The sequence below is a fragment of the Piliocolobus tephrosceles genome, chromosome 8 (genome assembly GCF_002776525.5).
Source record: "Piliocolobus tephrosceles isolate RC106 chromosome 8, ASM277652v3, whole genome shotgun sequence".
Classification (NCBI taxonomy): domain Eukaryota; kingdom Metazoa; phylum Chordata; class Mammalia; order Primates; family Cercopithecidae; genus Piliocolobus; species Piliocolobus tephrosceles.
This window is the reverse complement of record NC_045441.1, coordinates 96077616-96104361: the sequence shown is the minus strand read 5'-3', so window position 1 is coordinate 96104361 and position 26746 is coordinate 96077616. Positions and strand designations below refer to the sequence as shown.

The 26746-nt window shown below is 38.2% G+C and overlaps 1 protein-coding gene across 2 annotated transcripts in view; it reads left to right on the top strand.

Annotated features, from left to right (window-relative positions):
* The window catches only part of RELN (reelin), a 519467-nt gene that overhangs the window by 488308 nt on the left and 4413 nt on the right, over positions 1 to 26746 (top strand). The window contains exons 53-64 of one of the 2 annotated variants that reach the window (XM_023192551.3): positions 1822 to 1999; positions 4482 to 4657; positions 4804 to 4910; positions 6288 to 6530; positions 7154 to 7329; positions 11023 to 11096; positions 12226 to 12387; positions 13147 to 13304; positions 16701 to 16920; positions 19102 to 19299; positions 19941 to 20039; positions 24527 to 24532. In XM_023192551.3, the coding sequence (XP_023048319.1) occupies positions 1822 to 1999; positions 4482 to 4657; positions 4804 to 4910; positions 6288 to 6530; positions 7154 to 7329; positions 11023 to 11096; positions 12226 to 12387; positions 13147 to 13304; positions 16701 to 16920; positions 19102 to 19299; positions 19941 to 20039; positions 24527 to 24532 (1797 nt within the window). The remainder of the gene's footprint in view (positions 1 to 1821; positions 2000 to 4481; positions 4658 to 4803; positions 4911 to 6287; positions 6531 to 7153; positions 7330 to 11022; positions 11097 to 12225; positions 12388 to 13146; positions 13305 to 16700; positions 16921 to 19101; positions 19300 to 19940; positions 20040 to 24526; positions 24533 to 26746) is intronic. The other variant, XM_023192552.2, reaches the window with a different exon arrangement.

Genomic DNA, 26746 nt, shown 5'->3' with positions numbered 1-26746 from the left:
CATCTGGGCTTGGAGCCAGATGAAAAGGTGTACCCTGCCTTCTCAACCTTGTAGACTGTGGACCGCTGTGCACTATATACTTTCCACATTATTGCCTTATCATTCCATGATAGACAGAGCCAGGAGCAAATCCTAACTCATCATGCTATTTCTACCAGTGTGACTTACAGGATCCATTTTCCTCTTACCAAAGTATTATGTTCTGATCCTGCAGTGAGAGGTAATCAGCCTGGACCAGTGATGAGCACAGGTGATTACACCTTGCTCTGCAAAGTCTGTGGATATATTAATTTAAGGCAATTCCAAAAGATTTATCTTCTACTTTAAAAGTAGGGGGAAAGACACACAAAAGAAAATAACAGGTGCACCTCAACTGTATTAATTAGATAGTCTGACTAAACAAATCTTCTTGTGAAACATGCAGAGCCTTTGAATAAAGTGCTTACACACAGATTTCCCAGTGTCCCATAGATATTATTACCACTCATGGTTTTCTGGAATGTATCTAAAGAGCTTATTCGATTAACATACTAAGGAACTAAATCAGGATGCCTTCAGCTGCAAGGAACAGAAAACCCAATTCAAACTAGCTCAAAATTTGTTGTATCTATAATGAATGAATCCAAAGATAAATAACTCTAAAGTTGGTTGATTTGTAAGTGGAACGGTGTCTTCAGGGACACTGTTCTTCCTTATTCTCTTAAGAGAATGTCTGCTGTCCACAGCACTGGTGCCATACTCTGCTCTCTCAGGCTGGTTTTGCTATTGAACGTGAGATGGCAGCCAGAGAACTGGGGCAGGATGCTTCCGTACTTATGTCCAGTGAGAAAGAAAGATAGTTGCTTTTTGTTCTGAGACAGCCAGAACAAGCACCACCTTGCATCCCATTGGTACCAATTAGCCACTCAATAGTTACGAAAGTGATATTACAATGATCATTTCATGGATTATCTGGGGCGAAATGGATGCTGGGAAACCACCATGATGTCTATCATAGACTCATTTTCCCCTCCCATTCTCTCTCTTTTTGTAATGAGGTATAATTTACATTCGGTAAAATACATACATCTTATTCAGATCAATGAGTTTTTACTGTTGTGTAACCCATGTAACCACCACATAAAACAAGGTACAGAACATTTATATCACCCCAGAAAGTTCCTTCATGTACTTTGGACTCTTTAAACCAAAACAGTATGGCATATTTTAATATAAGGATAAATATGAGGCTTGTTTTTTCCCCCAGAAGACAGAGAAGAACAAAGATGAAATTAAAATCTCAGAGAAAATGTCCTTTAATATAAGCCTTTCAAAATTGTTTTGTAATTAGCACAGTTACTCTGAGAATATTGATTGTCTTCAGGGAACTCAGAAAATGCTGCCTCCCAACCGCCTGAGGGCTGTGTGTATGCTGACAAGGCTCTTGTCAAAGGCGTCACTCACCTTCTGTACAATTTCAGGAATGAAATTAGTGAATCTAAATTGCGTCATGACCACAGAACTCCAGTTCAGAAGAAACCTGATTTATGAAAGTTACAGATTTGTATATTTAAATATTTCTGTTTCTTGACACAGAGATTCCACTGATTTTAATTTTGTTGTGCAAGTTTGCCCCGATATTCTGAAATTTAAATAAAACCAGCTTGAAAGTTCCATTACTAGAAAGATAAAAGTGCTCAGAAAACACTTTATTAACCTGTTTCATTTAGTAAGAGTGTCTTAAATGTTTTTTCTCTTAAGTACTGAATACACGTGCAGGACAATGGACCTAAATAAAGTTAACTTTTGTTTTTCACTCCTTTGCTTTTGCATTGTCAACAGTCCAGTAAGGTTTAGGTTCTATCAGAAGTACTCAGACATGCAGTGGGCAATCGATAATTTCTACCTGGGCCCTGGATGCTTGGACAACTGCAGGGGCCATGGAGATTGCTTAAGGGAACAGTGCATCTGTGATCCGGGATACTCAGGGCCAAACTGCTACTTGACCCACACTCTGAAGGTAAGGGTAAAGCCCTGGACAGAAGCATTACTCACATCATGGGCCATGCCTAGGAATCAACTTATATATGAGACATAATCTATAACAATGTCCTTTGGGTCCCCCAGGAAATAAAATCATTTGAATAGAAACTTTAAAAATGCTTCCTAAGTACAAGAATATTAGGATCAAGTTCTAGTACAGTTTATCCAATTCATAAAATGAGCCAGACTGGATTACAAATGATAAACACTCTGGGCTTTTTGTTTTTCTTAAGCAGACTCTTTATAAAGTCAATATTAAGCCTTTTTTACTTCACTTTTTCAACTGATGCACTATTTGAAGGAGGATATTATTGTTATTGTTGTTATGAAATAAAGCAGATAATATACATTATCACAAAAGACCAAATTTTCAAAAAGGCCTAAACAGTACCTGAATTTTTGTTTAGAAAATTCTATGTTCTGATTTGTTGACTGCTGAAATGGGGTTGTGTATTAAGAATGGAGAGGTCATTTTTGAAAGCTTTAGCTGTTACATCATTATTTAATATGCAAAGCAAATAGTTACCCAACACAGTTGCCATATATGTAGTCTAATTCTGTGAATAAACATAGTGCATTTGTCATTACAATAATAGATAAATGACTAGGCTAAAAAAAGCAAAATTCCTAGTGATTGAAATCCAACATATGAAAGGCAACAATGTAAACCAAATCTGTTCTGTCATTTGTGTTTGTTCTAATACTTCAACTATGGAATTGAACATTTCTTAAATAAAATTGGAACAATACTCATTTGTGTCTGAAGATGTAAGTACATTATTAACAAATGAGGTTACCACAGGGAAAATATAGCTTTATATACCACAGATAATTAATAAACTTTTGAAAATCTAATTTCTTCCATGAGCAAATTTTATTAGTATTCCTCAGTTGTATAAGAAATTGTACAAATCTATAAAATTATAAACCCTGATTAAAATCTTCTAATGATAGTTTACATGGTTAACCATGCATTTCTTCTGACACTTGTTTTCTTACAAACCTTCAGTTATAAAACGTATTCATTTGCTATCCATTAGTGAGATGTAGTCAGACTGACATTTGACTGTATGTCTTTAACTATAGAATTATCTTCTAAGTTTGAGAAAAAGAAACTTTAAATCATTTTAACTACACAGTTAGATAGAACGCTCCTTAAATGAAAAAATATAGGTTTTTCTGTATACAGCTATTGCAACTGCAACTAGAACAAATTGCCTTTATGATATCTTTTCATCATTTTAAACAAGAAAAAAATGTGTCTCTACCTAATACAAATCTGTATTATGGATAAAATGAAAGTACTGTGGACAGAATGAATGGGGAAATTAAGACCTTGACTGTGAGGAGATAAGTAAATTTTACATAAAATGTAGCCCTGAACCTTTATACTTTGTACACTCTCTGAAAAATAGATTTCCTGGTTGTCAATCATTCTTAGTTAAAAGGATAAACTGGAGACCCAGGGAAAAAATATTTTATTCTAGATTTTGAGTACTTGTCGCCCTACAATTTGGCCCTGATAAACAGGTGAAACATCTTTCCACCTGCCTTCTAAGGTTTACTTTCTTTTGACTTTATATAGAGAGATTTGATTTCAAGTGTCCCTGCCTAACCATATAGACCTTCAGGGTTCACTCTGTGCTAGAGGCTGAAGGATCTTGGCTGCCTCAGGCAGTCTCCAAAGTGAGGGCACACACACCAGGACAATCCATTGGGGAATGTTGGGGGGAAAGTGCTGGATTGCATGTTTATATTTTATCTTATTGCTTTCAAATTTCCTTTTTTTTTTTTTTTGGCATGTTTCATGATACATTACAATAATACTTTTATATACTATATAAACAAATATACATATTTGGGGGTATATGCTTAAATAACTTTTTACAAATAGAAATGTTACTATAATATGGCCAGGCATGGTGGCTCATACCTGTAATTGCAGCATTCTGGGAGACGGAGGTGGGCAGATCACTTGAGGTCAGGAGTTCAAGACCAGCCTAGCCAACATGGTGAAACCCCATCTCTACTAAAAATACAAAAAATAGCCAGGTGTGGTGCCACACACCTGTAATCCCAGCTACTCAGGAGGCTGAGGCATGAGAATAGCTTGAACCCGGGAGGCAGAGGCTACAATGAGCCGAAATTGTGCCACTGCACTCCAGCCCAAGTAACAGAGCAAGACCGTCTCAAAAAAAAAAAAAAAATTGATATAGTCAACTTTACAATTATTTTAAATTTCAATTATTAAACATTATTTGGGCAGTTTAAATGATTTTCAATATATGACAGAAAAGAACATTGTGGAAATAGCCTGTTGTTTTTTTGAACATCTTTGAAAAGCATTTGAAATCAGCTCTATTTTTTTTAAGTCCAAGATATCACTCTGTATTTTCTTAAATATTCCATAGTTATCTGAAGTTGTTTTTTTGACCACATCTGGCTTATGTTTTTTCCAGACTTTCCTGAAGGAACGCTTTGACAGTGAAGAAATCAAACCTGACTTATGGATGTCCTTAGAAGGTGGAAGTACTTGCACTGAGTGTGGAATTCTTGCTGAGGACACTGCACTCTATTTTGGAGGATCTACTGTGAGACAAGCGATTACACAAGATTTGGATCTTCGAGGTGCAAAGTAAGTCAGTTTTTTGTTATTTCTATTGCAACATAGAAAATTGGTCCCAAAGCAAGGAACACTTGTATGGAAGAAATTATCCAGGACTTGAGTAGAGTATTTGTTCTAATGAATTATTCTGATGGATAAAATGTGCTTGCATTCAGGTTCCTGCAATACTGGGGGCGCATTGGGAGTGAGAACAACATGACCTCTTGCCATCGTCCCATCTGCCGGAAGGAAGGCGTGCTGTTGGACTACTCTACCGATGGAGGCACGTGTCAGGGGTGAAAACCACACCTTGGAGCAGATTCCCAAATTCCATCCAACACCCTCAGAAAAGTCTCTACAAAGCTTTGCTGACTTCACAGTTTCAATTGTGAAATTCACAAAGAAAAAGCTACAGATTTTGTTGGTATTATGTGTACCGTACAAGTGACTTCTGTGTTATGCAAAAAGGGGACAAGAGAGAAATCACATTAAAAAATGAAGTCCAAACTTTCTGAATAAACAACCTCTATGCTTTACTAAAGCTTGAGTGATACAATTAAGAAATACATTTTGTTTTTTTTGTTTGTTTGTTTGTTTTTTTTTTTGAGACGGAGTCTTGCTCTGTCGCCTGGGCTGGCGTGCAGTGGCCGGATCTCAGCTCACTGCAAGCTCCGCCTCCCGGGTTTATGCCATTCTCCCGCCTCAGCCTCTGGAGTAGCTGGGACTACAGGCGCCCGCCACCTCACCCGGCTAGTTTTTTGTATTTTCAGTAGAGACGGGGTTTCACCGTGTTAGCCAGGATGGTCTCGATCTCCTGACCTCGTGATCCACCCGTCTCAGCCTCCCAAAGTGCTGGGATTACAGGCTTGAGCCACCGCGCCCGGCTAAGAAATACATTTTGTATAGTTTCCAAGCAAAAGATCATTTTTAAAACTTTAAAGCATTTTTAAAAGCTTATGTGTAAACATGTAATAAATGCTATAGAGAATCTATAGAAATCTTCAAAAATTGTGAAAAAGTCTGATTTTGTGAGTTTGTCACAGAATATTTTAATAGAATTCTGTTTTATTTTGAAGTAGCTAAAATGAGACCAGTAATACCATGATGTCTTTAGAAAAATCTACTTTAGCAGATAGATATCATTCTTAATAACTAGCTGATTAACAGATGACCCTGAAGTATTTTAAGGTATCTGAAGGATGTTTTCTTAAGTAACTAAACATCCCACCTGCAATCTTATCAAGCAAGAAGAGATAAACTTTATACCAGTCCAAATAATTACAAATTGCATAAAATTACAATAACTATTTTAATACTAAAAGCTATTGCCTAGAAACATGTAAAACATAGGTATATCTCATTATTTGTGAGAAATAAGAATTTAGAACTAAATTTTAAAAGCAAAACGTAACTGATTTTTACTTCAGTGTTTTTATTTTGGCCAACTCTTTCGAAATATCCTTCCCCTCATATCATTAGCCTCATACAGAAACAGTATTTATAAGTAGTGAATACCTAACATCAAAGTCAGCAAAATCAGTTGTCATTTGCTGGTTGAAAATTTCTTTGGGAAGTTCACAGTATCTGAAGTATACTGGTGGTTTATCAGGAGGCAGGAGATTCTAGATATATTGCTATGTTGGTATATTTGTTGTTATAGGAATTACCTGGACTTTGCTCCATGAGATGGATTACCAGAAATACATTTCTGTTAGACATGACTACATACTTCTTCCTGAAGATGCCCTTACCAACACAACTCGACTTCGTTGGTGGCAGCCTTTTGTGATCAGCAATGGAATTGTGGTCTCTGGGGTGGAGCGTGCTCAGTGGGCACTGGACAATATTTTGATTGGTGGAGCAGAAATCAATCCCAGCCAATTGGTGGACACTTTTGATGATGGTAAGAAACAAGACATTGAATAATTTTCTTTCCTGTGAGCCATTTTTCTGCTTATGTCTTCAGATACATTAGCACATGAAAAGCATTTATAAGAGTGCCTAGCCCATACTCCTGCTCAACAAATGTTAGCTGTTATTTTGCCCAATGGTTTATAAATCTTCAAAGTTGGCTGCCTGTTGAAATGTCCACTGAGAATTCAATAAATCCTTTTAAAGGCACAATGTCTGGCTTTAAATATAATTTGAAATTTCAATACCCCCAAATAATTTTAGTTTCTTTAGTAATTAATGTGTCACAGAAATACTTAATGCACTGGCTGACGAAGTGTATCAAGAACTTTTCAGTGCTAAGTTACCTAGACTAGCAATTACATTTTAAAAGTACGGTAATCATTCTACTACCATTTAATAGTCTTGTCTAAGTCTGATTTCTCATGTTGGATTTATGCATTATCCCAGTTAAATAAAATAAAAATCCTAAAGTGTAAGCAGAAAGCTAGTAGAGCATAAAAATTTAAGGAATTCAACAATAAATCAATCAGTTCAAGAGAATAATACGCCGTATTGCTTCCAATTTTCCTCAAGAGAATAACATGCCATATTGCTTCCAATTTTCCTTAACAGAAGGCACTTCCCATGAAGAAAACTGGAGTTTTTACCCTAATGCTGTAAGAACAGCAGGATTTTGTGGCAATCCATCCTTCCACCTCTACTGGCCAAATAAAAAGAAGGACAAAACTCACAATGCTCTCTCCTCCCGAGAACTCATTATACAGCCAGGATACATGATGCAGTTTAAAGTAAGGAAAAGTGACTCTTTAAAACAGAAAGTAGCATTGCATTTGGGGCCTGGGGGAGAGTGTCTATTCAGACAACTTTAAGGAAATGACTGATACTATTCATTAAAAGAGACTTGATCTTATGAATAAAAGAGGTCATCTTTTGCAAAGACCTTTATTCAAGTATGATTTTTTGAGGATAGATGAAATCCCTGAAAATGTTGGGACATAGCAAGAAATGTAACTATTGGGCTGGTGCAAAAGTAATTGCAGGCCAAGTGCAGTGGCTCACGCCTGTAATACCAGCACTTTGGGAGGCTGGGGCGGGAGGATCACTTGAGGCCAAGAGGCCAGGAGCTCCAGAGTAGCCTGGCCAACACGGCAAAACCTTGTCTCTACAAAAAATAAATAAATAAAATAAAATAAAATTAGCCGGTCATGGTAGTACACACCTGTAATCCCAGCTACTCAGGAGGCTGAGAAATAATAATCACTGAAACCTGAGAGGCAGAGGTTGCAGTGAACCGAGATCATACCACTGCACTCTGGGTGACAGAACGACACTATGTCTCCAAAAAAAAAAAAAGAATTACTTTTAATGCCATTCATTTTAATGGCAAAAACTGCAATTACTTTTATACCAACTGAATATATTCCATCTTATATATGTAATCTGGATTTCAGTCTCCCTAACCTTGTAAATTAAAAGCTCAAATAGGAGACTGCCTACTTCTAGCTCTCTGTAACACTATCTCCTTTTTATGTTGCACAATTCTCGCTCTCTCCCTTCCCTTACTCTCTCTATCATCTCTCTCCTCCCCTCTCTCTGCCTCTTTCTCTTACTCCATGCCTATTATGTGCATTGAGCCATTTTTTCTCCATCTATTTTTTTTTCAGTGTATCTTTCTATTTTCTTGTGTCTCTGACTTCATATGCCTATACGACATTAGTCTTGTTGGAACTTCCCAAATCCTCAAAAAATTAAGGAGAACTCTCAAATATTCTAAACTGAATACTTAATTCAGATAGGATGAAAATGAAGACATAAATAATTAATAGACACTCAGAGAAGGGCAAAGCAATATCAATTGATATATCTCTATTGCAAACACCTGTAATCCCAGCACTTTGGGAGGCCGAGGAGGAAAGATCTCTGAGGCCAAGAGTTCAAGACCAGCCTGGGAAACATAGCAAGACCCCTGTCTCTACAAAAAAAAAAAAAAAATTAGCTGGGCATAGTGGCATGTACCTGTAGTCCTAGCTGCTCAGGAAGCTAGGCACAAGAATCACTCGAGCCCAGGGGTTGGAGGTTACAGTGAGCTATGATCCCACCACTGCACTCCAGCTAGGGCAACAGAACAAGACCCTATCCCACCCACTGACACACACACACACACACACACACACACAAAGCCATTACAGAAATGCATTGTATTACTAGGTCATTTTAAAGACATCAGTTATTCTAATACCCTTTTTGGATATACTACAATGACAGTTAATAGTAAAAATCTTTATTAGCAGAAATAAAAATGTATTTGCTTTTTGCCTCAGCTCTACGTTAAACTCCCCTTCAGAGACTGGAGGGTAAGGCAAGCTCCCCAAATGCTACCACTCCTTCAGGACTAGTCTTAACTTAGTGATAGGAAGAAGTGTTATAGTTCCTCTGCTTCTAAGCCGTGTTCCTTAAGAGTGAAGATTTTCCCTCTCCCAGGTTCACATTGTGGCCCAGATCAAAGGCATTATATTTGAGTTGATTGGAGCCTCCTCTTTTGTTACTTCTGTAACAGAAGTCACTGCACTGAAGAGACTGGGTCTCTCTTTCTCTAACCAAGGCAATTTCTTTAGGAAAAAAAGAGTTTATCCTCAAAAATTCAGTACAGTATCACTAAAACTACATACTTGAAAGTCACCAGAGTCTTACTGTACCCAATGTCAACAGCTTTTGCATATCCCCATCTTCCCTTTCCTCTCTACACCATTTGACACTGTTATTCTTGCCCTCTTCAACCTGTGGAATTATCATTCCCCTAAGCTTCTGGGTTCTCCTTTTACCTCTTTGATATCTACTATCTTCTTATGGCTTTTCTCCCCTCAGCCCTCTAAATGTCAGCATTTCTCAGTATGTATCAACTTTCTTTTCTCTCCATAGACCTTCTCACCATCAGGAATTGTATCCAATCATCTAGCTTCAAGAATCATATCTTGAAGAGCACATTTCAGATCTGCATATCCAACCTTGACTAACAATTCAATATTTGTAATAGCCCCACACATGTCTACACCTTTGCACACACTGGCACCTCAACTGAATGTGTCTAATGGTGCACTTAATATCTTCCCTAACCATACCGACTCCTCTGATTTTCCTGTTTCTGTCGATGGCACCACCATTCACCTAGTAACCAGCTTGAAATGTTCAACTACGCTTTGATTTTTCACTTTTCTTATCTAATCAGTGACTGCATTCTTTGAGTTCTACTTTCCAATGTTCCTGGTATCCATCCAATCTTCTCTGTTTGCACTATCACCACCTCTGTTCTGGCCCTAACTAAATCAATAATTGACTAAGTACTCTTTTCACTCCCAGTCTCTCTCCACTCCTATGTGTCTTTCACCTCACAGTCAGATTGATCTTTATAAAGCGTATCTCTAAGCAGCACATCATTCCACTGCTCAGAAACCTTTAATGACTCTCCATCACTTACCAAATTAAGGTCAAACACCTTAGGCTACAGCTTCTGGTCTGCCAAATTCAAGCAATCATTCTAACCTCATCTCTGAATATATCATATATGCTATACTTGGACCAAAACATGCTATATGCTGTGCTCTGGATGTGCCACCACGATACCCTACTTTGTCTTCACTCACACTGTTTCTTTCACCTAAATATCTTTTTCCTATTTCTACCACTCACACTCTTCCCAGTCTTCAGGGGCAGCTTGCATGTACCCTATCTGATTATTTTCTAACCCATTTAATCAAATACTGTGTCCTTTGAAGCACCACAGCATTGTATTTGTGTCTTTTATGATTCCCACTATCATTTTGCTTCTTCTTCTCTCTGAATTTAGAGTTGTTTTATTCATGACTGTATGGCCTGAAATTTTTAGCACTAACCTTCCCTAGTTATCAGTGCTGAAATAGGACTTGATTAAATAGATGACTAGGACTTAAATTTGAATCACCAAATTTTTATAGCATTTATGTATTACTGATTCAAACACTTAATTGCATATAATATGGAAAGCTTTCATTCATACGGAAATACAGAAAACCCCAAGAACAAATATTAAGTAATTAAAATTGTTGATTTTAATTCCAAATAAAATTTTAATAGTCACAATCAAGAAAGTTAGGCTATCAATGAAAATGTTTTGAATCAGTGATACTTTCAGTTTCTGTCTATAAATTCGGCTAATGTTACTTTCTTTTTGGCCAATCTATCTTACCCAGATTTGTGATTAATGCATTATACTAATTTAGTAAATAGAAATGTAACTTTTAAAACCTTAATTTTCATCTCCATGCAAAATTGAGCATGTATAACAGAATCCAAAAGAATGTATTTTTGGTATCCCAGCAGGCTGCTCTGTAAAAGCTTCTCTGAATATTACCTGTCAGAGTAATAAATGGAGGGATGGGATTTTTAATTAATGGGATTCAATATCATCTAATCTTACCTGTGTATTGATTGTTTGTTTGTTTTAGATTGTGGTGGGTTGTGAAGCCACTTCTTGCGGTGACCTTCATTCTGTAATGTTGGAATACACTAAGGATGCAAGGTTTGTGAAATAATTTTTAACTTTATCTCCAAACTTGAATACCCAATCCAAATGGTTGTCGTGTGTGTGTGTGTGTGTGTGTGTGTGTGTGTGTGTGTGTGTGTGTATGAGAGAGAAAGAGAGAGAGTGAGAGAGTGAGTTTTGCTCTTGTTGCCCAGGCTGGAGTGCAGTGGCGGCATCTCAGCTCACCGCAACCTCTGCCTCCTCGGTTTAAGCAATTCTCCTGCCTCAGCCTCCTGAGTAGGTGGGATTACAGGCATGTGCCACCACGCCCAGCTAATTTTGTATTTTTAGAAGAGACAGGGTTTCTCCATGTTGGTCAGGCTGGTCTTGAACTCCTGACCTCAGGTGATCCACCTGCCCTGGCCTCCCAGAGTGCTGGGAATTACAGGTTAAGGCAGTTGCTTACAGAGGAATAACCTTATATCTTAAAAGTGGCAGTTCATGCATATTTTTATATAAATTTCACTTGTACAAAATGTATACATAGGTCTTATTTTCAAAATTTTCCTTCAAACAAAAAAAAATCCATTTTCATACAAGGCTGCCAACCAAGAAACTTTATATTTTAAATTTTATCAAAATAAGCAAAGCACTACATTTGTCCTCAGATTAGAACTCTCTTATTCATGTTACTGATTTTCAGCTACCTCTAACGAAAACTTTAATCAATGAATGATCTGAATATGCGTCAGCCAGAGTTACCGCTTCTAAAGCATATTAGCAATATTGAATAAAAGTCTGACATAGTTCAGTTACCTTATTAGGGTTAATAACCCTCCCACTATCACCTTTAAACACTAATTACATCAAGTTTGAGGAGATGGATAATTTTGTCTGTCAACTCCAGGTATATTTCTAGTAACAATGTCAGTAGGAAGAATCCACCAGAATTCATTGCTATGCATGTTATTATTTTATTCTCTTGTCCGTGTGCTTTTAAAGAGTCAGAATATTTCTGAAAATATTTTAATTTATTTTATAATCTGTAATTATAAATGTATATAGAAAACAGGAAACTCATCTACAAATATTTTAATTTAACCTGACCACAAAGCATTACCTTGACATTAGACAGATTGTATGTTTCTCTTACAATTTGTCTAACAAAGCCTTCTGGTTTCTGCAGATCAGATTCCTGGCAGCTTGTACAGACCCAGTGCCTGCCTTCCTCTTCTAACAGCATTGGCTGCTCCCCTTTCCAGTTCCATGAAGCCACCATCTACAACTCTGTCAACAGCTCAAGCTGGAAAAGAATTACCATCCAGCTGCCTGACCATGTCTCCTCCAGGTAGGTTGCAAATTAAGGTAAACGTTGTGAAATTATCTGGCCTCTCTACAGAGTTCATGCAGTGAGCTGAAAATAACTGACAGTGTGAGCCAGAGCTTTACATGCAGCCCTGGTGCCCTCTCCCATCTTCTTTCCCTCCTCTCACCAACCCATGCCTCCAAATGGCAACTGCATGTCCCAGGAGGAAATTGGAGTTTGTCTGTAAATGATTCAGAGATCTCAGATTTCCTTTGACTTAATACCATAGCATGTACCAAACTCAGTCATAGGCCCTGAATGATAGACCCCAATCCAAGACTGGCATTGGCACCAGTTTTGCCCCAGTGTTCTGCCCTCCCAAAGGCTGCGCTTCTCATCCAGATACAAATACCAGTTAGGTGTGTAGGGCTGACAGGTTACACAAAGCTGCAGGATAAATACAATGGAGTGCAATCTTCCTAGAGCAGATTTGATTTACTCAAAGATTTGGAAAATGATATACCTTTATAGGAAAAATGAACACAGGTTTATTATGGACTAGAATAGGAAATTCACATGAAATTTGCAGAGAAGATACAAGCTTCCAGAATGGCATTTTGGGTTATACTCCCAGAGTCTGAGAAATACAAGTTCTCTCACCTCTGCCAGCAGGGTGCTTCAGGAAGACATTTGGGAAGCCCTTTTCTCATAAATAGTCCCCTGTCCCAGAGGCTAGAGGCAGGACGCAGCCATGGAAGTAACAACCTACTGAACCCCTTCTGCTCTCTATGGTTCTTTCAGTGCGACACAGTTCCGCTGGATCCAGAAGGGAGAAGAAACTGAGAAGCAAAGCTGGGCAATTGACCACGTGTATATTGGAGAGGCTTGCCCCAAGCTCTGCAGTGGGCACGGATACTGCACGACTGGCGCCATCTGCATCTGCGATGAGAGCTTCCAAGGTCTGAATCCCAGGCTGTCAACTTTGATACAGGAGACCATGAGGTTCTCCTCATCTTAACACGTATACCAAAGTCCACTAGGAAATGGATAGAAATTCCAGCCTGAGGGATCTGAGATTCATGACACACTCCTTGGTCACTCCTTATTTAACTTTGGGACAAATTATTAAGCATAGCCTTATGCAATATTCCTGAAGGTATTTTTTAAAATATAGAATTGAAATCTACCCCAGACATTCTATAAGTATAAATTTATAAGCATATAAATCCAGATATGCTAAATCAGGATATGGTATAGTACCTCACATTCTCTTTCATATAACTCCCTGCCCCCACCCACATCCCCAATACTTAATTTCCACCTCTGGGCCTCCCTCCTTCCTGGCCTAGCTGTCTGTGCCTACCTACTTGACCAGTATCCCTCCTTCCTCAGCCTCTTCCAGCAGCAGCTGCCACTGTTCTAAGATGTAGCTGACAACTCAAGATGTTCTGGTTTCCAGGTCACTGTGATACTCACACACACACACACACATACATACATACACACACACACACACACACACACACACACACACACCCCTTTATGACTCAAAGAAATAAATTTCACTCCTTGAGTTTCTAGAGGCTGAGTATATATCCAGGGCAGAGAGTATCTACTCAACCCCTCACATCACAGGAAATTGCTCTGTTGGTCTGTTAGAAGGTCTGCAGGCCTGTTTTCTTTTGAGCCAATGTTTCCAACAGGTTTCAGCCTCTATCATTACAAAGTTCACTTTCCATAGTTAACATTCTGTATCCTCACAGCTTAATACTTGGCCGATAGCAGTGCTAATAAATCTTCTTTGAATGAATCCTTACACTGTCTTATGCTTTACTATTTACATAGTATACACCAACTTATTCTTCAGTCGCTTATAATCTATGATATCCCCATCAGTTATCTGTGGTTAATATAATTATTCCCATGCTACAGGCAAAGAAACTGAGACTCAGGGAGGCTAAGTGACCTGCCTAAGGTCACACAGCTAGCAAATATCAGAAAGACCACCACTCAAGGTGTTCTTTCCAATCAGCCTTGCTGTCTCTCATGGCTGAGAGATTTATCCAAGGAGGAGCGGAGTTACACAATTTCCCCCAGATATGCAATGTAAGAATCCATGTATTTGAATTCTGGAGTTGGATCTATTTAGATTTCTTGGTTGATGTTTCCTTGCATCAAAATCCCTCAAATGGATATGATTAATGTAGACTGCTGCACATCTCTGATGTTAGAAATTACTTAGCCATCTCCTTTCTCCGCTGGTGTCATTGTCACTGAGACCAGCTGGGTCTGTCACTATATTAGCTGGAGAATTTAAACTCTAGGCAAATGAGTGAATCAAATGTCTCACAAGAAGTCCTAGATGTCTGGAATTTGCCCTCTCCCCTGAACCTTAATTTTAAACTATTAAGGACATGTAGAAAAAATGTACTGTTTAAATCAAGGGGAAATGCAAGCACATACACATTTGCTAATATATCTTACTTAAATGCCAGTAATTCAGTTCAGTGGTCTCTGAGAGACACTTCCAGTTTTATCATTATTTATTTTATTTATCCCAGCTTCGTTACTGAGTATCGTTTTTTTTGTTGTTGTTTTGTTTTGTTATGGAGTTTTCACTCTTGTTGCCCAGGCTGGAGTGCAGTGGCATGATCTCAGTTCACTGCAACCTCCACCTCCTGGGTTCAGGTGATTCTCCTGCCTCAGCCTCCTGTGTAGCTGGGATTACAGGCACATGCCACCATGCCCAACTCTTTTTTTTTTTTTTTTTGTATTTTTAGTAGAGATGGGGTGGTTCACCATGTTGGCCAGGCTGAACTTGAATTCCTGACCTCAGGTGATCTTCCTACCTCAGCCTTCCAAAGTGCTGGAATTACAGGCATGAGCCACTGCACCCCGCCCATTACTATCTTATATGTGCTAAATATTGTTTTAGATGCTGGAATCCAACGAGTTAAAATATAGACTCTACTCTTAAGAATCATCAAGTATATATTAACCTGTATTTTCTGCTACAAATCATGCTAGGAAAAAAGAAATTAGATAGGCCTCTTATACCAGGGTGAGAGTTCCCTACTGAGACCCACCATTGGTAAACATTCAAGGCCCAGCCAGATGCTATGGTATTTAAACAACAGTTTTACACAGCAAATACGGACATGAGCACTACATATTTCAGTTAACATTGACTCAAAGAAAATTGAATTTTTTTTTCCAACAATATAAGCCAATAATTGCCAAAACAAAACATTTACTTCTGGGAGTCTGTATCTACTTAGCATTTTGCCATTTTTTTTTTTTTTTTTTAACTGTAAGAACGTTCAATTATTTATTTATTTATTTTTGCTGGATTTTGTTATATTTCCTTTTTTTCCCCTAAGTTCTGGGATACATGTGCAGAACGTGCAGGTTTGCTTCATAGGTATACATGTGCCAGGACGGTTTGCTGCACCCACCAACCCATCATCTACATTAGGTATTTCTCCCAATGCTATCGTTCCCCTTGCCTCCCATCCCCCAACAGGCCCTGGTGTGTGATGTTCCCCTCCCGGTGTCCATGTGTTCTCATTGTTCAACTCCCACCTATGAATGAGAACATGGCAGTGTTTGGTTTTCTGTTCCCATGTTAGTTTGCTGAGAATGATGATTTCCAGCTTCATCCATGTCCCTGGAAAGGACATGAACTCATCCTTTTTTATGGCTGTATAGTATTCCATGGTATATATGTGCCACATTTTCTTTACCCAGTGTAACATTGATGGGCATTTGGGTTGGTTCCAAGTCTTTGCTGTTCTGAATAGTGCTGCAATAAACATACATGTGCGTGTGTCTTTAGAGTAGAATGACTTATAATCCTGTGGGTGTATACCCAGTAATGGGATGGCTGGGTCAAATGGTATTTCTAGTTCTAGATCCTTAAGGAATCACCACACTGTCTTCCACAATGGTTGAACTAATTTACACTCCCACCAGCAGTGTAAAAGTGTTCCTATTTCTCCACATCCTCTCCAGCATCTGTTGTTTCCTGACTTTTTAATGATCACCATTCTAACTGGCATAAGACGGTATCTCATTGTGGTTTTGATTTGCATTTCTCTAATGACCAGTGATGACTAGCTTTTTTTCATATGTTTGCTGGCCACATAAATGTCTTCTTTTGAGAAGTATCTGTTCATATCCTTCACCCACTTTTTGATGGGGTTGTTTGTTTTTTTTTTTTTTTTTTTTTTTGTAAAGTTGTTTAAGTTCCTTGTATTTTGCCATTCTTACAATAACAACGACTTGAATACTTGTTCTTAATCTTGAATAACTCTGGTTGGTCCAGTTAATTTCTGTGACTATTCCTTGTCCTCTAGGTGATGATTGCTCTGTGTTCAGTCACGACCTTCCCAGTTATATTAAAGATAATTTTGAGTCCGCAAGAGTCACAGAGGCAAACTGGGAGACCATTCAAGGTGGAGTCATAGGAAGTGGCTGTGGGCAGCTGGCCCCCTACGCCCATGGAGACTCACTGTACTTTAATGGCTGTCAGATCAGGCAAGCAGCTACCAAGCCTCTGGATCTCACTCGAGCAAGGTACCCAAACCTCCATATTGTAGTCCAGACATAGAATTAGTCAGTGAAAACCTATCATTTGAATTTGGGACAAGGAAGCATATATGTTTCACAACGCAGAATTATGCTTCGCTTAACTTTATTAGAGAATTGCTTTGTATTTCTTCACCCACAGTGGCTAAGTGGTGGTAATGTAGGCATAAGCCCAGAGAAATGGCCAAATATTTTTAAAAAATGGTTAGGGATAAACTACATAGATAATTTAATGTTGAGCACAGGCAAATATATAAATGTGTATGTGAAGTAAATTTGTAGCAATGCAAACATATGCCTATATTTAGCACACGTAAGTACAATAAATCGAAATGGAGGAGGGATGGATGGATAAGATCTTAAAAATGCATGTGCTATAGTTGCTGAGGGTTAATGCAGAGTAGAGTGGGCAGAGACCTTGCAAATGGACTAGGGAAGTGACTGACAAAGACATAAGGAGGACTGAATTTCCTTCCCAGGTTTGGCTTCCTTATCCAGAGTAAACACAGCTTTTTGTCTATATAATTCAAGAAAAGATTCCAAGGCTTAAAAAAGGTTGCTAGATATTATTGTAGAGTATTTCTTGAATGCTGAAAAGTGTTCAGTAGCTATGAGAATATGTGTCTGATTAATGGGAAGATAGTTTACTTAAAACCTTTCACTTTGGAAAATATAATATTAGTGTGGTATTTTCACAGGCAGAAAGGCAGGTTTGGGGGCCCTTAATATGATAAACAATTAAAATAAAATTCCTGTATGGCAACCATGATATGATAAAAGTTGCATCTATCATCTTCCTTTTTTTTTTTTTTCTGCCTACCAAAAAGATATACTTAATCTAGAGATAACCTGGTGTTTTCTGTGACACTGCCATATATAGCTGCAACTAGGTGCATAGTTAGCAATGGCACACTATGTTTTAAATTAGTTTATGCATTTATATGTTTTTAAGTCTAGTTCTTTATTCCACCACCTACTTTAAATTAGGTACTCTGTTAATCATGAGGAATCTTATGAGGATTTATTTCCCATGCCTAAAAGCTCTATCTAGGGCAAGGATGACAAAAGCAAAATGTCATGTTGAACAGAATAGCAGACATGGTTCAGAACCTGCACATCCTAACTCAGTTTTCCCTCAGCTCTGATCTCCAGACAGCCTTTCCTAAAATAGTCTTAATAATTTATCCCCATCCAGATGTGTTCAGCTTGGAGTTATCTGTAAAAAGAATGCAGCATAAATACTGTGGTTGTATTCCATGTCCTCAGCTGTCTGTTTGGTCCACATTACCTTTCAGAGAATAGAAGATGTTTTCAATGAAATACTCTAACAAGATTTCCAACATCATGAAAAGAGGGCACATCTTTGAAAGTCAAAAATACTTTCTTTGTATAGAAAATCAGCCTTCTGAGGTCTTCACATGTATAATATAGAAGACAATATAAATAAATGTTGTTACTAACAGCCATAAGACTGGCTGCTTCACAGATGTGAGGGTGATCTGGCTGCGACATCTGTCGCTCCATTGATCACCAGGGTTGATTCAGCTGATCTGCCTAGCTAGGCGGGTGTCCCCTTCCTCCCTCACCACTCCATGTGCATCCCTCCCAAAGCTGCATGCTGGGTGAAGAGGATGACCATTCCCAGTAGAGGAGGACGAGTCTTTAGTCAAGGGTATACAAGTAACTGTGCTCCCTTGCTAGAACCTCCAAACAAGCTCTCAAGACTGGCTGCTTCTGGTTCTACTATATTATGAACTTGGAAATTATGGACTTTAGAAACAAGAAAAGACTAAGGAAGTATAACTCCTTTAATACTTCCTGAATTTAAAGATGATTTCCCAGCCGGGCACAGTGGCTTACGCCTGTAATCCCGGCACTTTGGGAGGCCAAGGTGGGTGGATCGCCTGAGGTCAGGAGTTCGAGACCAGCCTGGCCAACATGTTGAAACCCCGTCTCTACTAAAAATACAAAAATTAGCCAGGCATGGTGGTGCGCACCTGTTATCCCAGCTACTAGGGAGGCCGAGGCAAGAGACTCACTTGAACCCAGGAGGCAGAGGTTGCAGTGAGTCAAGATCATACCACTGCACTCTAGCCTGGGTGACAGAGCAAGACTCCATCTCAAAAAATAAATAAATAAAAATGAAGATGATTTCCCTGTGTTTTTCAGCAAAATCATGTTTGTCTTGCAAATTGGGAGCACGTCGCAGACGGACAGCTGCAACAGTGACCTGAGTGGCCCCCACACTGTGGACAAGGCGGTGCTGCTGCAGTACAGCGTCAACAACGGGATCACCTGGCACGTCATCGCCCAGCACCAGCCAAAGGACTTCACACAAGCTCAGAGAGTGTCTTACAATGTCCCCCTGTAAGTGGCTCAAATGGAAAGGCATGGTCTCATGCACAATCCCTTTGTGAATCCCTGGGAATCACAATGCCACAAAACTAGGTGGTGGCAGAACCAAGACTAACCCAGATCTCCAAAGTGGTGTTACTATTTTTGATTAGGACAAGAAAGGCACAAATTAAAATAAGGAATAGGGACAAGAGGGAATAGACAATAATAACTAAATGCAAGGGCAGTTTTTGCCTATTTCCCTTGCTTTAACCAGTTTTTCTAGTCTTAGAAAACATTTATTTTCTGCTGGCGTGCTAGTTTGAAATTTTACTGAGGTTAAGTAGTCATGTCAGTTTTGCTTTGCATTGTAAGCCCGGCTTCTAGCACAGTGTCTGTCACACAGAAAGCACTCCATGCTTTGACTAAATATCTTCGGATATGAATGGAACAAGTGAAAGGAGGGAGAGAGATGGAAAAGTTTTACAAGTCCTTGAGTAGCCAATAAAATTTGATGCTGCTCAGAATACTATGACTTAAGCAAATCTGAATTCCATGTGCAACATTTTGTTGATTTAGATTAGCCTATTATAATATTTGACATCTAGAAGTCAAATACCAAAAAGTTCTGCTTCCTAATGTATAATCTCTTTGTCCCTCTGTCTGTGACCCAGGGAGGCACGGATGAAAGGAGTCTTACTGCGCTGGTGGCAACCACGCCACAACGGAACAGGTCATGATCAGTGGGCTTTGGACCATGTGGAGGTCGTCCTGTGAGTATCTGATACATGGCATCCCATGTCCATTTCAGGAAGGTCTGAAATTTCTTTGATGTGGCATGCTCCTTAATTCAGTAAGAACCGTTTTTTATGAGAAGCCCCCACAGGAGCACTTTGGCTTACACTCTTTCGCAACTGCAAGCTATAGCTTAAGTCATCGGTGAAATAGCAAAGCCCCGAATGAATGTACCTTAGAAAACCTCCATAAGCACAACATTTATTTAAGGATTGACAATATTGGTTAAATTGGATAAAACGAAGTCTCCAGGTAAATGGGAAACCATGTCTTAAGGCAGATCTGGGTTGCCTTATAAAATGAAATGACATCCTTGAAGAGGAAGGATCTGTAGTGGGCAGTGTCTGAAGTGTTACTGACTAATGTGCCCAATTACAGACATTCTCCATTTAATGATGTGGGGGTTGCAACTAGAACAAAGAATTTGTGATTTCAGATTCCTCCTGACCAATCCCAGCACCTAACAAGTTAAAGGTGTTTTTCCCTCTTTATATAATAAAGCTGTCACCACTCTACCTGGCTGGGTTGACTGTTCCCTCACAGAGAGATGACTTGCTTTTTCTCTAACGATCTAGTTCCTGTAGAACTGGAATGCTTATGTCTCGACGGGTTCGGACTGATGGCTCCAAGTGGTTGGCAAGGAGAGGCGAATCTTCTCGGTAGATAGGTTCAAATGTTCATTCTGTTTACCAAATCCAAAATGAAATCAGTCCCTTGGCTGATTTCAGTCATTTTGCAAGCAAATTTAAGTGATTAATTGGTAGGAAAACTACCAGATTTGTTTTTGTTCAGTCATAGCCATGAGCTGAATTTTTCAGTCTTGAGCTAGCCCTCGTCTTAGTTTTCACTGAGGCACCTGCTTGCATGGCATCCATATCAACCCCCAAATCCAAGAGCAACCTGGTCCCCACACTAGCCTCCTGTGCGCGCTGCTGCTTTTGGACAACTTGCTGGGCTCTGCCTCCACAAGACAAAGTTGAAGTTTAAAGTAACAGTCCAGACTCATTTGAATCTAAATATGAGGCTGATGTTTTACTTAGATACTGATTTCCTCAGACCACATTATTCCAGCAGAATAAAATAGCCTGGGCCCTGAAATGAATCTGTGTACAGTAAGGCCATAGAGAGATGTCTACATAGACCAAAATTCAACCCTAGAACCATTTTGCCCTGGCTATTTGCCTTTCAGGACAGCACTTCTCAATCTGTTTGAACGTCAAAATCACTTGGGAAGCTTTTGAAAGCATCAACAAATGTCCCAATGCCCAGGCCCATCCCTTTGGATGAGGCTTTAAATTGATCTGCAGTGGGAACTGGACATCATTCTTGTTTTAAAAGCAGCTCAGGTGATTCTAATAAACTGGTAGAGAATAAAATTAGAGTCAATAACCACTTCTTATCTTTCAAGTGGCTTGCCAATACAATTTGCATTAATGGGGCTCCCTGTGCCTGACAAAGCATTACCAACTCCTATGGAAACTTCAAAACCTGACAGTCCTCAAAAGACAGCAGGATACTAATCCTGCCCTTGAGTAAACACAATAATTTTTAACGTATCACACATTTGAGTAGATATTTTCATCCTGCCCAATCAATCAACTGCACTCATCTACTTTGGATTTCAGAGACATATCATCACTAGTAATTTCCTCACTTGTACTAAGATAAAAAAGCAGGGGCGAGGGGTTCAGAGGTGCCAATATACCAGCCAGTGTAAAAGCAACCCCTTCACATATTGGAAACAGAACTCTATTCCTTGCTCCCTATCAACCTGCTGCCTCAGAGGTTCTCAGAGCACCAGCAGGACGCCTCAGCACACAGCACCCAAGGAATCTCCCAGGTCACCTGGTGTTGGAATCAATGCTTATAAGCAACTACCAGCATCAAGCTCCGCATTTTAAACACTTTGAAGAATTTGTCATCTACCAGGCTCATATCCTTATAAGTCTGTTCTTATCCTGCATTATTATCTCAAACTCTCAGAGCACTAAAACATTTTGAATGAGACAAGAGCATTGTTACATTTGCATGGTGTTGTATGCTTTGAATTTTATTCCAAGTCTTCTTTCAGGAATAACTTAAAAATTATAACTTTATATATACCACCACATGCTTTTATGTATATATAATTTCAAAAGCAAAAGCAGTCTCTTTAATGACATTTCAAAAATTTGTTAAAGGAATTCCTTTATTTTCCTTCTTTTTGAAGAAAAGAAATATCTCACAAAGCTGAGTTCAATACATGAGTTGTTTCAAAAAATATGTAAGATGTTATATTTCCAGAACTATGTTTTTGATGTTTTGCTCTGATCTTATAGTTTAACATTTCTATATCACTCTACCCTTTCAAAGCACTTCTTTTCAAAAGAGCCACAAACAGTATTAAGGCATTCATTCATTAATATGCAATTAGTAGCTCTACAAAATAATTACTTCAATTCATTCATTCATGTGATGAGCTCAAAATAAACAAGTTCCAGATAATTCAAAAAATTAAATATAATAGTTTTCCAGAGTATCTTTCAATCACATGAGGCACAAAGAAGCTAGAGCCAAAGTTCATGTCATGATCACAAATATTCCTAATTATAACTTTGCTCCAAAGGATGTATATTTAGAAATAGGTGGAATACTTCCATAAACCCCTATTAACTGAAAGCATTCTCTTAATTAACTGCACTTTTGTATCAGAACACTTGATTATTTGAACTAGCAATGTTAACTCCTCAAGCATGGCGGGGAGAGGAGCAGACTGAGGCTTGTATCTTAAGAGATACAAACCCTACCTAACTGTATGTTACAAACAGGGCTACTGATACGTGTTTGCAACTAATGGTTGGGGCATACATTTCACTTAGGAATTTTTAGAAATGTACTTCTTTTTTTAAGAGAAGGTTGGCTTTAATCTAACTTTATTACCATAGTTTCGCTTTTGTGCATGTGCACCAAGGACACATGCTAAAAACCCCTAGAAAGAAAAATTATGGTCATGCATGGTATCTTATATTGAGTTTAACCTCAGTACTGCCCATATTAACCAGAAAAACACAAGTTTAATGAGAACAAATTTAGCACTTTCGACAATATTTCAGGATTTAAGAGTGTATCCTAAATGAACAAGATTTATAATATCTTTTTAATTAATGGTTTAATTCTAAAATACTACATGTGGAAGGATTTGAGTTTCATAAATATGGACATACAGAATGACAAGCCCCACACCAAAGAGATGAAAACCTTCCTTTTAGCATTTAACAAGCAGTCTCTTATGCTTGTTTGAGAGTGTAATCTTCCCACTCTCATATTTTCCAATAAAATCTGCACATGAAAAGCATTTCACGATGATTAGCCCCTGCTAATCTGCCGTATAATAGATGAACCGAATTGACAGATATTTTTCCAGCCTCACTAGCTTACAAAAAGTCCTCATTCCATAAAGTCTGAATGATGTGGCATAACACGATCATTGACAATCAAGTGTCAGAAAAATAATTTCTCTGAATTCATTAGCTAGCATAGAATATTTATTTTTCAGTATATGTTTATGAATACATTGGGCAGATCCCTCACAAGATCCATGCTGGTGAGGTTCTTCTTAGGATAAAAGAGAATTTGTTGTCTTAACCATTTTTGTTGGGCACTCATACTTCTATCCTAAGAATCTCCCTCACCCAACTCGCATTTCATTCACACATCACATTTCCTGCGTACGTGTCTAAGTCACACCTGTCATGTGTATAATGAAGTGGGCCAATTTTTGCATGTGTACCTTGAAAGCAAACTGCTCAGTAAAAAGTTAGCCTTCGTGAATGAATTGACTAAAAAGTGAATTACTACATTTACGGAGAACTGCAAACCTTATGTTGCTAACTATAGTCTTAAAAGCATTTATCAGATTTTAAAATGAGTTCCATCGTGACCATCCCCCTCATGCTATTCATTATCAAGATACTGTCACATTTTTGGCACAAATGATTTATGGAGATGAGCATATTACATTTGTTGCAAAGCATATTTGTCCTTTATTAAATTTGATTGTGTTATCTGACATAGAAGACTTCTGTGTTTTTTAAAGCCCATTCCTTAATATATTCAGGAATTAGTATTTCCTACAATGTAAAATAATTGAAAATCAGATAATAAAATTAGTAGTTATTAAGCTATTAATATTTATAATTTATATGCAACATTTATGCCAAATGTAGTACTACAGCTACATGTATCTTAACATACGGTTATGAGCAAATATTGCATGTTGCATTACATAGAAAAGTATATGTATATATTGGGTATAGAAGAATAAGAAATAACTTCTTTAATTTTTATTTTCAAAAGAGATGAAAAATCCTATATTGCGTCTAAACCTGATCAGACTTTTATGACTAATCACAGTGCTGCATGCATTGAAAGGCATTTTTTAACTTGTGTTATATTTCATTATTTGCTGTCATTGGTTTTCCACTAGAGTAAGGTAAGTCCTCCTTACTAAATCTGGGGAACTGTTTACTAATAAATAGTTTCATCCATGTCACCAAACTTAACTGAGAAGTTTTGTAAAACACCTTTGCAACTAAAAAAAAAAAAAAAAAAAAAAAACTATGAAAACAGTAATAAATGATACTGGTACATACTGGAACATTTGAAACTTACATCCATGTAAATTCAGAGCCAGTCAAATTGAGACAAGTCCCTAATATATACAATATTGGGCACAACAGCATAGACCAGAGTGCTAGTCAGCATTTTGTCATTGGGCAACAGATTTGACTTAGATTCTCCTCTGTGCTTGACACTGTATTGGGTGCCCTTGAAGTGCTCACAGTTGACAAATTTGTTATGAGGGACAGGGGAAAATAGAAATGTGTGCAAAAGATTTAGGGACTCTGATTACATGTAATGTCTTTTGAAAGACCTACTATGTTGAAGATGCACGAGGGTCCCTTGACTTACCAATTCTCCTCTAAGTTAATAACTGAATTGGCAGACGGAGTAGATGTGTTCATAATACTTACGAGTTCTAGATCTTGTCCTTAGGTAAGACTGGCCACTTTTAATATATACGTATATTTGTCCTCTGAGATACTTTAAAACCTAAGAAGGCAAAATGGTTATAATTTATTGAACATGTATATATAGTGCTAGAAGTTTTTATTTCATCCTTACAGCTCCTGAGGTGCACATTATTTGATATTATTCTCATCCCCATTTAGCGGAGAAAAGAAATATGAAATCTTCAGTATGTGTGAGATACTTGTGCCTGCACTTATTTGTGTGTAGCCTTCCTGAAAATGCATGGCCTTTAAGTCAAATGTGTGGCATCCTCTATGCAGGCAAGTTTCAGTGATAGTTTGAATGGCAGCTTCCCATCTAACACTCACCAATATTTCTAAGATATGTTGAACAGTCCACTGGATTCTTATGTCTGCATTCATATAAATCATTATTCTACCACATGTTTTGATAAATTACTGACAAGTAGAAATGACTATATTTCTATGAGCTCAAGTTAATACCAATTCTCTATCTCCTCCATTTCCTTTAGAATCTATTAAAAAATCAATTGAATTGTTTTCATAATAATAAATGAGCTAAGATTGTGTGTCTCCTTTGAAGAGTTACAGTTCAAAAGAGCACAGAGTCACTACTTACTCAAAGATCTTGCAATGGCCATATTTCCTATGCAGAAACAAGGAAACATTTTATAATTCTATATGCCATCTAAGTCCCTAAACTCCCTTGGCAATAATGGAAATTTACATTATCATTTCCAAGAAGCCTTTGTTGTTCATTCTCCCTTCTTTCAATGACTTACTCATAATGGGAGAATTTTAAAATGGACCCAGTTCTATCCACAACCAAAGCAAATTGATATGTCAAGTGATGTGCTTTGGCATAGCTGATGTGCTTTGGGATGAACATTACCTCTTTTTATTGAACTGAAAATAAAAATTACTTTCTCTGGTAACTGCAGTGAATAAATAAATCTTTAAAAGTTCATTGCACTTATTTCAGTTATAAGGTTATCTATAGCTGTACATCTAAATGTATCAAAAACAAAAAATAGGCTCACAGATATACTGCACACCAAAAAATGAGTAAATATAAGATAAACTTGTTAAAAATTGCCCTAATGCCCAATGCTGTTAGACATTTTAGAAGATGCAATAACTGTGTAGGAACCATGTCAATTTATTAAGTGGTCTTAGAGGCAGACAGCATTTTAGTATAGCTCGCCATAGTGCTTGATTTTGAAAGTCTCATAAACTGGAAATATCCACTTCATTAGATTCCAACCTAACTGACTCAAAAGATTTTTATATTTCACATACCAAATTACCAGCTAGTTTCCAGGATGCTTTGATAGTGGTTTTTTTTTTTTTTTTTGAGACGGAGTCTCGCCGTGTTGCCCCAGGCTGGAGTGTAGTGGCGCGATCTCGGCTCACTGCAACCTCTTCCTCCCAGGTTGAAGCAATTCTCCTGCCCCAGCCTCCCAAGTATGTGGGACTACAGAGGCGTGCCACAACACCCAGCTAATTTTTGTATTTTTAGTAGAGATGGGGTTTCACTGTGTTAGCTGGATGGTCTTCTTCTCCTGACCTCGTGATCCACCTGCCTCAGCCTCTGCCTCCCAAAGTGCTGGGATTACAGGCATGAGTCACCACACTAGGCTGCCATTTTTAATGTG